This window comes from Geospiza fortis, unplaced genomic scaffold (assembly GCF_000277835.1).
Source record: "Geospiza fortis unplaced genomic scaffold, GeoFor_1.0 scaffold40, whole genome shotgun sequence".
Taxonomy (NCBI): domain Eukaryota; kingdom Metazoa; phylum Chordata; class Aves; order Passeriformes; family Thraupidae; genus Geospiza; species Geospiza fortis.
Genome location: NW_005054297.1, coordinates 12,383,417 through 12,400,480, shown reverse-complemented (window position 1 = coordinate 12,400,480; position 17,064 = coordinate 12,383,417). Strand labels below are relative to the sequence as shown.

General features: G+C 36.4%; 2 protein-coding genes across 2 annotated transcripts in view; both read left to right on the top strand.

Moving 5' to 3' along the window:
- The first annotated feature begins 9,833 nt into the window (after window positions 1-9,833).
- Window positions 9,834-14,343, top strand: CNGA1 (cyclic nucleotide gated channel subunit alpha 1). The gene is given in 7 exon segments (XM_005415641.1): window positions 9,834-9,964; window positions 10,168-10,234; window positions 10,627-10,652; window positions 10,759-10,860; window positions 11,758-11,865; window positions 12,004-12,110; window positions 12,926-14,343. Coding segments are annotated over 7 exon segments (1,959 nt in total).
- Window positions 14,344-16,889: 2,546 nt separating this feature from the next.
- The window catches only part of NFXL1 (nuclear transcription factor, X-box binding like 1), a 44,471-nt gene continuing 44,296 nt past the window's right edge, over window positions 16,890-17,064 (top strand). The window contains exon 1 of the mRNA XM_005415640.2: window positions 16,890-17,061. Within this exon, the coding sequence (XP_005415697.1) occupies window positions 16,890-17,061 (172 nt within the window). The remainder of the gene's footprint in view (window positions 17,062-17,064) is intronic.

The window sequence follows — 17,064 nt, the reverse complement described above, 5'->3', positions numbered from 1 at the left end:
TGAAATATTTTGATATTATCAGCAAAATAACTTGGTTTTCCTTGGCTTAGGTATCCTTGACTTTGCAGTCCTGTGGTTAAACCAAGAGATCAGTTTCAATGTCTTAGTCTCATTTTTTATTTCTGTATTTATGTTTTAGCATAACCAGCACTCTGTATGTAAGGAGAAAAGGAACAATGCATTTGCTTTTTGTGATTTTAGTTACCATTCCACTTTAATAAGTCTACACTATAAGAACTTCTAGGGAAGGTGGCCTGAATCCAGTGCAGGCTGCATGATAAATAGTTTGACTTCTCTGCTTTAACATTTCTAAAGGAGGTTACTGCTAAAAAAACAGAGCAATAATTTTAAAATGTATTTGAAAGTGTTAAATCAAAATTTTAGAGCATAATCTGAAAGTCTGGGAGAAAACTGTTGATCTTCTTGTATGACATAAGCATGCCCATAGGATAAAACCACATATATAGACAGATGCATGTCTGCAGTCTGCTTCAAATTCCTGTTTTTGTTCTGTGTCCTCTCAGATCTGTCAACTCCATTTGTTCATATCCCTGTTTCTGCAAAATGTGTCAATTTTTTGAGCTTGCTGCAATCCTGCAAATGAGTCTGTTGGCAGATCTGCTGAGAAGGGAAGTGGAAATATCCACAGGGTCCTGCTGGAGCAGCAGAGAAGGTGGGAGAGGGTGAGCTGCCAAAGACCACCTCTTCCTCTGGCACAGCTCTTGCTGGCCTACTGCTCATGGCTTCACTGTGGTGGAGTACCCAGAGCAAGAATACTGAGAAACAGCACAGCTAACACTTCTGTAGATGGGCTTCTGTACCAGCCAAGTCCTTTAGCAGGCCATGGACATCAAAGTCTATTTAATTAATTAATAAAATATTTAATCTGATTTACACATTTGTTGACAGCTGGCTGAGCATGAACCAGCAGTGTGCCCGGGTGGCTGGGAAAAGCAATGGCATCCTGCTCTGTATCAGGAATAGTGTGGCACTGATGAGGCCATGCTGTGAATCCTGTGTTCAGTTCTGGGCCCATCACTACAAGAAGGACATTGAGGTGCTGGAGCAAGTCCAGAGAAGGGCAGTGGAGCTGGTGAAGGGTCTGGAGCACAAGTCCTATGAGGAGTGGCTGAGGGAGCTGGGGTGTTTAGCCTGGAGAAAAGGAGGCTCAGGATAAACCTTATACCCCTCTAGAACTGCCTGAAAGGAGGTTCTAGTTAGAAGAGGATTGGTCTCTTCTCCCAAGTCAAAAGCAGCTGGACAAGAAGAGACAGCTTCAGGTTGTGCCAGGGAAGGTTTTTCTTCACTCAAAGGGTTGTCAAGCATTGGAACAGGCCACCTAAAGAAATGGTGCATTCACCATACCTGGAGATATTCAAAAGATGTATAGATGTAGTAGTGATGGGTATGGTTTAATGGTGAATGTAATAGTGTTGGGTTAAATTTTACTTAATTATCTTAAGAGTATTTTCCAACTTAAATGATGCTATATACTTATTGTTCCTTGGCTGAAAATCTTTAAATGCTTCATATTATTATATTGTAATCAACTGCAAAAAGCACTATGAGACCCTTTTTCTTCTGAGAAAAAAATGTGAAGTCACAAAAAAATTGTGAATAACAATCCAAGTCAATGGATAGATGCAAAAACCTTGCAATCCATAATATTACTACAGAAGAGAGTAGGCATACTTCATGTGTAAATACTTCACTGGTGATTAGCACTTTTTATACTCAATTTGTTTTGAAGAACTTTGAGACAATGTCAGGAAGAAACTAACTATATCAAAGTAATTTATCAACATTGATATACTTTAGTTTAGATGACATGTAAAGGTCAAATGGGAAAGAAAATAAAGTATTGATATACAATCCTCTTAACTGACATTAACTAAAGGAAAAAAAAGATGCCATTTTGCCATTCAAAATGACACTTATGATTGATTTAGAGCAATGCCTGGATCATGAGCTAATGCAAATCAGGACAGACCTATTTAATTCCCTGGAGCTGTGCCAGATACAGCTAAGCACAGATCAACCTTTTGTGTATGAAGTAAAAATATGCATGTAGTAACAGTCAAAGCAATTTTGTGGCAGTTTACACTTCTCCCAAAGAGGAATAAGTGTCTTATGAAACCCTGCTATGTCCTTCTATGTTATTGCATTATTTTCCCCTCCATTAAATGTTTGGAAAATGCAAAAGAAAGTTTCTGTTAAAATTCTGTTACTTATGTAGTTACATAACTTCATTAACTATGTAATATATGAAAGGTTTCATTAAAGCCAGCAAGCACTGACTTTAATTGTTGATCTTTCATAAAAATGGAAGCACTCTCTAGCCAAATTTAATCTTTTACATTTATAACTAAAACAGTCATTGTAAAACTCATTTTAGTGCCTTAATAAATCCCATCTTTACCTCTGTGTTAGCCACAAACAATTACCATAATTTGTGTGTCTCTTTGGCTTTGTTATAAATTTAATCTTGTTGAGGATTTTTTTCTTATGTGCATACACATTGAGTGCAGTATTGAATTATATTATCGTAAATACTGAAGATGATGACAAGTTTCACCACAATTAGAAAACCCGTTCACTGTGCAACTGATTCAGGTGCAGACATGAAGCAAGAACTATCTCTTTTATTATTATTTAGGAAATTTGCCTGTGGCATTTTTAAATCCTGTTATCATTGCTCAGTTCCCTGTCCTGCATTACTGTGCCAGCAGTCATTGCTACACAACAGTGTCCAAACATGAGTTCTGTTCAATACAGAAGCTACAGACAGATTCATTACCTTTCCTGGCATGTAGCCACACAAAAATTACTGAAGTAGATTTGTGAATGAAGCTCAAATCATGGGAACTCTATCTTCCCCGCTACATGGTGATTTAGTGCAGACATGCAGGAGCAATACGTGACGAAATTAGGTTCAACTAAGAAAAAAAAAGGTCTCTAGACTGAGGTGCAAAATTATTAGATTGCTCTACTTGCTGTGTAGAGATTAATTGTATATATGCTCCCTTATAAATGCCCAGGTAGTGCCACCTTAACTCCTTCTATACTACATAGAGTGAATAACATGCAAGGCTGGATTTATTAAACCTTTTTCATCTACAGTGCACTTTCTACCTCTCTTATTGATGGCAATGTCATATATTGATGATTTTTGTTTAATTAAGATCAGGTTTTGTTTAATTAATATCAGTTTTAGTTCTAATTTTTGTTTAATTAATATCAGTTGAATCACCTTTTTATGTGTAAATATTTCAGCATCGTAATTCTGTGCAACCAAGATTTCCTATGTTATTTTATCTTGAAATAAAATTCTGCTAAACAGAAGTACTGACTGTGCAGAACTTCTGGAGCTTCTGTAGGGGCACTACGCTTATTCTTTATCCCAATTATACCATTGAATGAAGATCTAGTATTTCCCAGAGAGTTTTCTGATAAGCCAGTCTCTCTGTTCCTTGCAGGTTTCAGCCTGGGAGTTGAGGAGACACCGCAGGGGAGAAACACCCACCAAACCTGGACGACACAAGGATAATCTTACTGCAGGTTCATCTCAGGCCACAGAAAAAACTGCCAGGCATGGCCAGGCACAGTGTGGACATTTCAGAAGTGCTAGTCCCTGTGCAGAGTAGTCATGCAGTAACTAGGCTCTGGACCTGGAGGACGATGGTGAGAGGCTTTGAGACTGTTTGAGCACATTGTGCAGTGCTGTGCTCTGCGCCTGAGAGCACTTGCAGTGCTTTGTGATTCCAGCCTCATCTGCACATTAGAATCCAACTCACCAACACACATCTTAAATTGCATCTATTTCACTCTCCATCACCCTAAAGTAAAATACAGTACCACCTACTGGTGGAGACACTGTTGGCACTGATGGTTTTCTAGTCACCAAGCCTCACTGGGGCCAATTGAGCTTCATGACACTGAATTCTACACAAGGGCATAAAAAAGCCAGAAGCCCTGGAGTCTTCTCAGCTGCAGCACTTCCAACATGACATTAATTGCTGAAATCACATCAGCACTAGAAAAACCAGAACAATATTTGCAGAATAGAAGCTGGTCAAAACTGTGATCCCAATCCAAACACTCGTCTGTTTACAGAGCTTCAACATAGTAAGCTGAAAGGCAATGTGCCATTAGAACCTGCTTATTTATAAGTCATAATACATATGTGTAATGTATCTAGTGTTTTGGTTATGGGTATCTGAAACTATACATAGAATTAATAGGATTGAGAAGAATTACAGATGATCACAATGCAAGATCCAAAAAGAGATTATAGTTGGCCTACTAAAACAATAATCCATTAGTACAGTCATTCTCCCATCAGTCAAGGTTACTTCACTGGAATACAGAATGACAGGAAAAATATCCATGAAAAAATATTGACAGTCAACTAATATTATTGTCAGTGAAGTCAATGACAGCTATGTAACTGGCTTTTAAAGGAGGGCAGAATTGACACCACTGTGTTGAGCTTATCTAGAATTTGTTCTGCAAACTTCTTCACAGGTTAGTGAGGTCCTGGCCACTGTCAGACAAGGAAGTGGCCAGGCCTAGCAGGACTCATTTTCCTCTGTTTGAGAGCTTTAAAGAATTCCAGGGTAAACCAATAAAGAAAAAAATAAGTTAGTTTTGCGTTGCAGGACTTATTATTTTATAAGAAAACTGGCAGTTCTATACCAGATTAAAAAGGTGCATCAACTCTTCTGCAACATATAACAAGGCATATGTCCCAAACATTTAGTGGCACCACATATTCACAGAATCACTGCTCAGATCTGAACATTGACATATTTCAGACAGCAAGACAGGGAAAAACCCTGGAGAATGACAGAGGTAAATCTGATCAAGATTCAATACTGGTTGGATGCAGTAACCTTCTGAGATTCTTTCATATCTATGATCTTAGGATAAGAGATGCATTTCAGCTCTTCAAAGACAACAGTAAAGCATAAGCCAGAATTTAGAAGCTTATTCACTTTATCTCTTTGTCATGTTGATTATCATACTAAAACTGGTGTATGTGGCTTCCATTGTGCATACGATTATACATTTCCTTGTTGCCCATTACTATCTTATTTAAAATTATTTTTATTCTATAAATTTCAAATGCATGTTCTCTTTTCTGGAAAATGGAATTACTGTCTTCAGGGCTGGAAAGTCATAGCAGCAGAAGTGTTTAATTTGCTTCTATCATCAGGAGGCTGATCTGTGCTGAGATTTTGTTTTATGATTAAATCCATAAACTCAGTCACCTGGGCTGCAAGATTTAAGTTGGTTCCTATGATTGCTAATAGCATTTTTTCCTGCTGCCCTTGGTTATAGAAACAAATGTATCATAATCCTGAAGTCCCAGGGGCTGGACTGCTTTCCTGGATTCTGCTTTTTGTGAAGCAAAGTTAGAATGTAATTCATAGAGTGTAAAAACTTTAGCTATATCTCAGTTGTGACAAAGATATAAATTCAAGTTTCAACATTTACCTCTTTTTGCTGCTTAAGAGCCTTTTTTTCTTTTACAAAAATGGGCCATGTACAAGATTCCAGATTGAAAAATCAATCACTCAAACTTCAGAGAACATTATTTTTCTCATTCTTATGGTATCCAGCAGGGAAATATGAAAGGTGAGGTATGCAAATACCATGTTCTCTTTTGAAGTATATCCTCATGGGGCCTTTCTTGACTCTCTAGCCACTACAGATGCATTCTTGCATGTTTCTAATGGAGGAGGAATGCAGCTACTTAAACCATTTTGCAAAGTCATAATCCATACTGAAGTTGAAGATAAATTCAGTGTCTTATAACTTCATCATCAAGGTATTTTCCACTAAAAATGTATCCACAATTCACTAGATTTTAAAGCATAAAAATATGTTATTATAACATATTATAAAAATATGTTATATATTATTTAAGAACTTTAAGTAATTTAAAAGGTTATTTCCTTTCCTTCAGCCCTATGGTATATGCATGAAAATAAATTTTTAATTTATTTTAATTTTATTCCTTTTATAAAAGGAAATTTCCATTTATGGTGTTTTATCTATTACAGTAAAAGAACCTGTTACCACTGCTAAAAAGCATCTGCAATATTTAAGAGAACAAGTGAGCAGACAATACTGAATATATAGTTATTTACAATATTTTTTTTCAGTTTCAAAACAGAGCACACTCCAGCATTTGTCACTTCTTGTGCATGCAGATAGGGCTAGTAAGCTTCTGCTCAGGTGAAGGATAATACTGACTGCCACTGTCACTTTCATCTCCCTCTAAATCTCAAAATCCATCACTAGGTCAAGGAAATCCACCTCTAATAACCATGTCCTTCCTTGGGAATAATTCAGAGAACTGCACAGGGGGCTGGCTCTTTGTGCAATCAATCAATGAGAGATTTATTTATGAAATGTTGATTATATTTAGCTTTTCATGGTGATACTGCTTATGTAGTAAGGAAATGTGGCTGATTTAAAGGACCAAAATCTCTAGCAGAAGCAGCAGATTGCATTCCTAAGGTAAGCATGCACACTGCTTGTTGAAAATGCTTATTGCAGAAATGCTGAAGACTCTTAGCATGTTAGAAAAGACAGATCATGCTGTAGCATGATGCAAATTTCAATATTAATGAAGATTTTTTTACTGCTTTTTGTGAAGGAAAAAAATAGATCTGTATGTGATGCCCAAATCTGTTCCAGGGTATCCTTATTTAAAGCATTTTGTCTATGAAAATAATGATTAGAGATGTGAATGTAGTGGGCCAGTAAAAAAGGGAGAAATACGTAAAATAAAACAGCAGAAGCAACAGAAGCTGGTCTTCCATTCATCACAATCCTTTATTTTCTTGCAGCCCTAAAGATTTTGATGTATAGTGATTAGTAGAATTCGTTTTCAGCTCATAATGCTTGAAAACTAGGTTGTTTATCATAGTAGTTACATTTTTAAAAAATCCAAGTAGTAAAAGGAAACTATTTGGGACGATACAGTAAAAATCATATGGTAGAAATTTAAAATATGTCTACAGAAAGCATCTATTACTTTTTGAATTTGCTACCTAAATATGATAATGTGAAAATGTGCATCCCAATATTAAAAAGCACTGTAATAAGTTGTGACAATGTATCAGTTAAAGAAAAAAATATGTGTGACTACAGAATAGGAAACATGATAGTGATAGAATTTAGTAAAAATTTTGAAATGCTTGAAAATGCCCTAAGATTAATTTGGACCCAGTGAGTTTAATGTGATATTTTCTACTGTGCCCAGTATGGGCAAATGCTGTAACAAAGTAACAACAGTCCCCAAACTAGATTTAATTTCTGCCTCTGTCCAACTTGCACTGGGCACATGCTGCATTAGCACTCCTGTCTCTTAGACTTGGGAATTTTAACTCCCTGCAATTTGTTTTTCTACTAGTGGACTTTGAAGATACTCTTGTGCTACACATCCTGACTGACAGGAAAAAACCTGGTGCAGCACTTACCTAAGCTTGCTGTTCAAACTTGGTATTTTGAGACTACAGGGTAGTTAATACTTCAATTGCTATGCCACTTAATGTTTTCAGTGCCTCAGTAATATGAAATGTCCCAAATGTCCCATCCTGCCTCAAATGGCAGCTCCTCTTTCCCAGCAAATCCTATGCATGGCTGCCATGGCTGCTTCCCCAGAACACACAGTATCCCACAGTATCTCTGCTTACAACAGACACCAACAGAAACAGAGGAACTTGTTTATTTGAAATAATGCAAAGAAAATCCTATTAACCTGAAGAAGATGGGAATGTAGAGGATATAGATTTTTTTTTTCCCCAGCCTTCAGGCTCCATACTCTGGATTGGTGTGATTTTGGACACATTCTATTTTATCATACTTGTCATCATCTTTAAACTCTAGAACAAGTGCAAATCAGCATGTCTGGAGAGCACAACGTCAAATTTTTTTTTTCCTTTTTTTTTTTTTTGACACTAAAGAAGACCCAAAGAGCAAAAGTAAACATGAAAAATATATACCCATGTTGAAATGCTAGTACTGTGAGTGCTAACATGAACTGACTGGTTTAGAGCCCACTCTGTTGGAGAAATTATTTCCCTTGAGAATAATGCATTTGAACTTGTCTCGTGCTGAGTTGGATACTGCTTTATTTCGCACCATTATTTGTGTGGTCCTGTGGAAGATATAGGTTTAATCAGGATGGAATTGTGTGTGCCAGCATTAATAGAGCTTTCAGAGCACCTGTAAGCAGATATAAAGCCACTTAATTGAACCTGGTGTAATTTCAATCCTCTCACTTTCAAGCAGTAAGTCACTGGAAACCCTGGTACAGCTTTTAGTCTCCTGATGAATCTCACCTGAAGTTTGCCATGTCTTAGATACTTAGAATATTTTTATGTCTATTTATCTTAGACCTGATCCATGCTGGCAAGCATTGAAAGACTGACCAGTAGTATTGGACTATATTTAGGACTATCCATGGAATAACACATCACAATCTTCAATCTTTATCTTTCTATTGTGTAGAATGTTAGATCTCAGTTGTTCAGAGCATGGTGTTTATAACACCAAGATTGTGGATTTGATCCCTGTATGGGCCATTCACTTAAGGGTTGGGCTCAGTAGTCCTTGTGGGTCCCTTCCAAATCAGAATATTCTGTAATTCTGTGATATTGCTGTATTATTTTTTGCACCATGTGTCATTCATGTCCGAGGAGTGCTGGGAACATGGATTTCCCCTCCTATTTCCTGTATAGGCATATTTTTAGTTTCACTGACAAATAAGGGAAGTCAAGTCTGGCAGCAATGTCAGCTGTATCATTCTGCTCCTCCTTCATGCTGTGCCAGAATAAACTGCTTCAAGTCTGATCCCTATGGCATTTGACTTCACTTATCAGTGGTATAGACACTCATTTGCCAGTTTGTGGCTTACAGAGATCTCTATATTCTGATTTCACACATACAGGGAAATTGTTACTGCTGTGGATAGCAGTATCAATATCTGCTTTATAATCCTCTCTAAATGACCCTGGCAAGAGCAAATCACACTGATAGAATTCATGCCTAAAGAGCTGGCAGTCTTACTGATGCCAAGATATAACTGTAGGAATAAATGGTGAGAAAGGAGAGCTGAAGTTAATTACACCAGTTCTAGAAAATTATTCAGTAGAATGCACTGTATTAGCTATAAAACATTTTCAGGGTTTTTTTTTTCCCTTGAGATGAACAGATCAGACATAAAGAGCCACTAACACTTCTATTTAGGTGTTTATATACCACCTGCTATATGAGTAAGGAAACCACTACATTAATCTTACCGTCTTACTTACCCTCAAGAGGACCACTCTTTGATCTCAACATAATGTAAGTCTCTGTTACCAGATATACTGAGATTTCCTTGGACCTACAACCAGGGGATACTTTTTAGTCTGGTTTTCAGGATGTCATCTGTGCATGAATCTGTTTCTCCATATTGATACAGTGTTTTTAGCCTTTGGTTCAAAACCCAGAGAAACAGCAGTAGATGTTTCAAGCACAATTATTTAAATATTTTCAAAGTATGTGTCAAAACTCAGGAGAAAAACGTAAATTAATGCTTCCCTAAAGATGTGTACAACGTTCCCTTTAGCAGGAGTTGCCAGGTCATTCTCTTGTCTGGTGGGAATGTCATGGAAGACAGGAAACTGTAAATATTCTTGTTGGGCTTCAGGAAAACAAGAATGTAAAGGATTCATTCTTAGGGGGGAAAAAAAAGCTACTTATTCTAGTGGTGAAATGACTTGATTCTTTTTTTTATTCAGTCTTCTTCAATTACCCAAGTTAAAACAAACCTGACCATGAAGGTAGGAGTGATTGAGACCCATCACTCCCATACAATTGTTCCCAGTGTGGTAGTGCATGACACCAGTAAGGACCATGGACTGATGTACGAAGGGGAAAACAGGTATGTCAAATATATTTTGTGTAGGTTTGGGGTTTTTTTTTTAGTTTGATGATTTACATAAGAATATCTAAGCACATATACTTGCTATCATATAATTTTCTTCACTCTTAGTAAAAAACAAAGTTTTTAAGATTACAGTATATTGCTTATTGTAAATATTTAGGAGATTTTGGTTTTTTTAAATTTCATCAGATATCATACAACTGTGTTGTTTCATTGTTTCCTAGGCAACAATATCCACCTGGAGTATTTGCATGCTACAATATTAACAATAATAGTAATAAAGATGAGTAAGTATCTTTGCCATTTGATAAAATGAGAGTACTGAAATTTTGATTATAAAAGCAGAAATAAATATTTATAGTAAATATCTAATTGTTTCATTAGAAATAGAGATGTAATTCAGGTAAGCCCAAAAGAGACTGCACATACCTTTCAACTTCATGCACATCAGTTATGATGATGATCATCCTTATTACCAAAGTTATTGATATTGTATCTATTGATTTAAAACAAAGTAGTTCTAGGTGAAATAACAAGCAATAAGAAAAACACTTTTTTGAAGGCTAAACACATAAGTACAATGTTATCCTTACTGAATTCAGATGCTTCTAATAAATAGATGTTGAAGAAACAGGATGTGCATCCCATGACCCTATCATATTTTTCTTTTTCTTAGAGAGGAGAAGAAAAGAAAAAAAGAAAAGAAGAGGTAAGATGAAGAGTAATAATATTACTATTTCTAAGAGATTTAGATTTTTTTTCTACATACGTTTTACTTGGTCCTTAACAATGGAAAATGTTAATCTATTTCTTAGCAAGCCAGAAAAAAAAAAGGATGGAGAAACACAAAAGACCAAAGAAAAAAAGGAGAAAAATAAAAATAAAGATAAGTTGAAGAAGAAAGAAAATACAGAAGAGTAAGTATTTTTCGTTTAGGTCCAGTTATGCTATGTAATAAAATTGCTTTTAATGTAAGAACAAATTCATTCATAGATGTCCTGTAAAGGTGTTTATACCCTAGTGAATGAGTGCAAAGACTGCTGCTGTTCTCCCTAGAGCAGAGTTGTTTTGACTTAACTTCATATGTGGACAACAGAAATATGCATGCATGGAGCTGATTTGAAACCTTAATCAAGATATATCTCCTTTAGATTCTGATTATCTAATATTTCTTGTACAATACACTGCAGCAAACAATGCGCCAGTATAAAGCAATCTCTTCCACACTCAAAGGCACCTACAAGTCAGTAAACTCTTCAATGCTCTAAAAGTTGTTGCTTTATAGTCTACTTGGTAAATTCATAATATTCTGGCTAAGGAAGAGAAACTCAAAACAGTGCAGTAGAAACCTGTGTTGTATGATTTCCTATTCTTTGGTATCTTTATGTAAACTATGCCAATGTTTTATCTTCCTCGAGGCCAGACTTTTCCCTGTGAGAAAGGCATGATTCATCTCATAATTTATATTTCTCTAAAAATTAATGGTCACATAATCTTTTTTTAATGATAAGAAAAATTATCAGACAAGAGAGTTATGTGGGTAGGAAAAAATAATTTAAAAATCACATGTGCCACTATGAACTGAAGTGAGACTGCCAAGCTGACTTTGGTCAGCAAAATTTAAATTCTAAATTTGTGTCACACCAAGTTGTACCAGCTTCATATCTTCCATGCACTTGAGCAAGGAAGTTTAACTTCAATAAAGACCACTTATTTCACAATAATAATTTCTGGAATGCTTAATTCCTCAAAAATGAGATGTGTATTTCAAGTCTCTCATTAAATTTCTTTTTTTCCCCCCGCTTACCACTTAGGAAGAAGAAAGATATTTTCACCATTGATCCAGCAGGAAATATATATTACAACTGGTTGTTTTGCATCACAATGCCTGTCATGTACAACTGGACCATGATTATTGCTAGGTGATGTACTCCTTCAGTGACTACATAGAACTTTTGGAAAATCATAATATCCCTGACTAGATAAATAAATAATAATTTATTCATACATGTATTTAATTTTTGTTTTATGGTAATTTACTTTTGTTTTTTCATATTCAGAGCCTGTTTTGATGAGCTTCAGCATGATTACTTAGTGGCATGGTTTATTATTGATTATGTTTCTGATGCCATTTATGTTGCTGATATGTTTGTACGGACAAGGACAGGTAAATATACTCAAGGATTAATTATTCCTTTTTACATATTTATGCCAGTGTTATTTTTTTTTAATCAAAACCCTACTACTTCTCTTATCTGAATAGCCTTGATGAGATGCATTAGTGAAAAAAAGATGCTGAGTTAGATTTCTGAAAGACTGCAGCCTTACTGTAAAAGTAGGAGAAATTCTGATGAAATTTTATGTATTACTCAAAGGACACATGAAGTTTGAGATATGCAGGTACAAGCTGTTCTGCCTGCAGCTGACTCACCAAGACAAAAGAAACATGTAGTGCAGCCAAGAGAGGATCAGGGGTTCTGAAAAACCAGCACCTAAATCTGGTTTTTGTATTAATGGGAGATTCAAGTATTTTTTTGATTTTTCAAGACTCTTGAGCAAGCAAGACATCCCATTAACTTCAGCTACAACTATTTATTTAAAATACTAACCTATGGAGCTATTAAGTAGATACACTCAATATGGAACTGCAATTCCTGAGTTCAGATTCTTTTCCTCATTAATCACCCTTCCTATAGCTTGTGGAGGTTTTTTGGAGGGGAAGATGGTTTTTATTTCCAGATGTTCACCATAGTGGAAAAATTGAGGAAAATATTCAGATCTAGAATTGTTTATCTTTCATAGCTGAACCATATAGCACTAAACTGACTATTGGGAAATAAGAAATTAAATAGTAAAAAGTAAGAGAAGTTATGTTCCATATGGAATTTGCACCCAAAATATTTTTCAAAGTAGATTTGGACTGACCTTAAACTCAACATATTTGAACCTGTAGCTTTTTTTATTATTTAAAATTTATTTTAGGTTACCTGGAGCAAGGTCTTCTGGTGAAAGAAGAACATAAGCTACGAGAGAAATACAAGAGATCTTTTCAATTCAAACTAGATTTTCTGTCAATCTTACCAACTGATCTCTTATACTTTAAGTTAGGATTGAATTACCCAGAATTAAGAATAAACAGACTACTCAGAGTAGCTCGGATGTTTGAATTCTTCCAGAGAACAGAAACAAGAACAAACTACCCAAATATCTTCAGGATCTCTAACCTTGTCATGTACATTGTGATTATTATTCACTGGAATGCCTGTGTATACTACTCCATCTCAAAAGCCATTGGATTTGGGGCTGACACGTGGGTCTACCCCAACACCTCAGATCCTGAATTTGCCCGCCTGACTAGAAAATATGTCTACAGTCTCTACTGGTCAACACTGACCCTGACTACTATTGGTGAAACCCCCCCTCCTGTAAGAGATTCTGAGTATTTTTTTGTGGTCGTTGACTTCTTGGTTGGAGTACTGATCTTTGCTACCATCGTTGGTAACGTGGGCTCAATGATCTCCAACATGAATGCTGCCAGGGCGGAGTTCCAAGCAAGGATTGATGCTATCAAGCAGTATATGCATTTTCGGAATGTGAGTAAGGACATGGAAAAAAGAGTTATAAAGTGGTTTGACTACCTGTGGACAAACAAAAAGGCTGTGGATGAAAGGGAAGTCTTGAAGTATCTGCCAGATAAACTAAGAGCAGAGATTGCAATCAATGTTCACCTGGAAACGCTAAAAAAAGTTCGGATTTTTGCAGACTGTGAAGCAGGTTTGCTGGTTGAACTGGTTTTGAAACTCCAGCCCCAAGTATACAGTCCTGGAGATTATATTTGCAGAAAAGGAGATATTGGACGAGAGATGTACATTATCAAAGAAGGCAAGCTGGCAGTAGTTGCTGATGATGGAATTACCCAATTTGTGGTCCTAAGTGATGGCAGCTACTTCGGAGAAATCAGCATTCTTAACATCAAGGGTAGCAAAGCTGGCAATCGAAGAACAGCCAATATTAAAAGTATTGGATACTCAGACTTGTTTTGTTTGTCTAAGGATGATCTCATGGAGGCTTTAACAGAGTATCCAGATGCAAAGGCTATGCTGGAAGAAAAAGGCAAGCAAATCCTAATGAAAGATGGGTTACTGGACATTGAAATTGCAAATTTAGGAAGCGATCCTAAAGATCTGGAAGAGAAGGTCGCCTACATGGAACGTGCTATGGACAGGTTGCAAACAAAGTTTGCCAGGTTGTTGGCTGAGTATGAAGGTGCACAACAGAAAGTGAAAAAAAGACTTACGCAAATAGAGAAAATATTGAAGCCAGTTATAGAGGAAGAATTTGCAGACTTAGAAGAAGCAGATCCATCCACAGATAAACCTGGATTGTCAAAAGCAGAATAAAAACAATGGAAGTTGCCAATAAGACTGAGGGTCAAATCCTGACTGGGGCTGAACACATTAATTTCTAATCTTTATAATACCTGACTATTAATTACAAAAATTTATTTGTTGAGACAATGCCACCTATCTCCTACAAGTAGCGCATATTTGGCAGTTTTGGGGCAGGAAAAGAAGAATCAAGAATGAGAATGGAAGATAACACTTTGCTCTTGCACAAACAGGTGTTATTATCTGCTAATGTGTTTTGTACTCTGTAACGCTGCTCTATGGCAGATGCACATACATTGTCATATACTGGAAAATAGTGGAAGTTTTGCTGGTTGTTTTAAAATAATTCCTTTGTGTCTCCGTATGGAAAGAATGAAAGGTTTGGTAACAATTATATTATCTGAAGTCATTAACCTTTATATTAAATTTGTGTATAAATGAGCACATTTTAATATCTATTGATTAACATGAAATTAATTAAGTATGCAATATTATAAAAAGAATTAGGTATATCTACTAATATTATCTACTCTCATCTACAATGTAGATGTGGCTACTGAAGGCTGTAAGATTTGGAAAATACTATTACTTCATTGGGTCCACCTTGGCTGATTTCTTGAAATATAAGTGAGCAGATTAAAATATACCTTTTTTCAGGATAGTACATGCAAAGGCTGGAATACAGAGAGGAGAAAACACAATTTTATGCAAGCATCAATATGAAAGATATGGACGGCTCATAATCTACTGTTCTTTTCACAATAAGAACAAATAATATACAAACAATATAAAAATAAAAATATGCATTAAAGATTGTTCTGTTACATGTAACCATGTGGCTGCAGAACATGGACTATCAGGTTTTGAAGATTTGTAATTAAAAATGTTTACATCCCTAATGTAACACTTGTTTATGCTGGCAGAGTGCAAAGGGAAGACACAACAGCAACAGGCCAAATTCTTCCTCCAAAGTCTTCTGTAGATGCTGCTGGGGGAAGAATATGACTAAAGAGGTTGCTTTTTCCCACTGATAGAGAATTTCTTTTTTTCATAATTACTTGTGAGATAGTAAAGTCGGTAGATTCGTATGTTAGATCAATTTTCAACTGCTTTAAAATGCATTATCTCCTTGGATCCTTTTTTCTTTTTCCATTTGCAAAAAAAAATATTTTGCTTTGTTATGGTCTCAGCTGAGTGTTTGCAGCTGGGTATTTTCAGTAGAATTTGATCATAGACACGTAACATTGTTAAAGTTTGATGAAAGGGAGTGAAGCAAGGGACTGTAAAGAGAGAATGGATAATTCTCTATTTAGGGATGTTTGATTACCCTGAGCAACTGGACTGCCACTCTCAAAAAATACATATATACATGTTACTGTCAATAATCTCTCTACACTTGCATTGTCTGCTTAATGAGATGGAGATAATATAAATTGGGTATTTTATAAAGTGCATTCCTTTCTGGCTGTTTTATATTTTGTAATGTTGATGCTTTCTAGCATGCCAGAGATTTAGAAATAGCTCCTGATTTACTGCAAGGATGAAATTTTCTGAAGTACCTAATGCATAAGATATATATAGAACAACAAGGGTAAATATAAACACAAAATGGCTGTTGATCTGTGCTTTGAATGATAAATGACTTCATTAGGTGATAAGGGGAAAAAAGTATGCCATCCTGTCAGTAAAGATTTTATCCCTGTACACAGGAACAAGGACTATTCTGGTATTTAGCTATATTTTGAGAGTTGGACTTTGCAATCAGCATTCTTCCAGCTCAGGTCTTGAATATAATTTGCAATCTGTCTGCCAGCAGCAACCTATCTATATGGCTACTAGGCACTTAGAAGGCACTTTGTTGAAGTGCTTAAGACTTTTTATTAGATAAATGTGTGATATGAAGATTTAATTTAAAAAAAGGACAGATATCTACTGTTAACTTTTTTTTCAGCATTGATTCTTCAGTCTAAGACATGAATTGTATTCACTAGCTGCCTCTTTTTTGAGAATAAAAACTCTTTGATTTAAACAATTTCAAAATAAAACCAAAAACCAGAATTTATCTCCAGTGGTTTGCTTACTATTTTCAGACTACTTATGGTTGGAAATCTTCTATAACGACTTTCATGAGAAGGTATTTGCTGAAAAAAGTCTAAATGCAAACTTTCCTCCTGGCGCACGACATAATGCAAGTGCTATAAGGAAATGTCAATAAAATTAAAACGATTTCAACCTGCCATTATTTGTCAGAACTTGGGAGGCACACGGGCTCCTCAATACACGTCGCTGGTACAAGCACCAGGGAGGCGGTAGTGTGGGGAGGGGGCGCGGTGCCTTCTCCTAAGCAACAAGAAACAGGACGAGAGGAAATTTGCGCCAGGAGAGGTTAGATTCGTTTAGATTACTTAGATTAGTAACTAGGTTTCCCAGTTACTAGGAAAAATTTCACCCGAAACGGTTGTCAAGCACTGGAACAGGCTGCCCAGGGAAGTGGTGGAATCACCATCCCTTGAGGTATTTAAAAGCCGTATGGATGTGGCACTTGGGGACATGGTTCAATGGCGGACGTGGCACTTGGGGACATGGTTCAATGGCGGACGTGGCACTTGGGGACATGGTTCAATGGCGGACGTGGCACTTGGGGACATGGTTCAATGGCGGACGTGGCACTTGGGGACATGGTTCAATGGCGGACGTGGCACTTGGGGACATGGTTCAATGGCGGACGTGGCA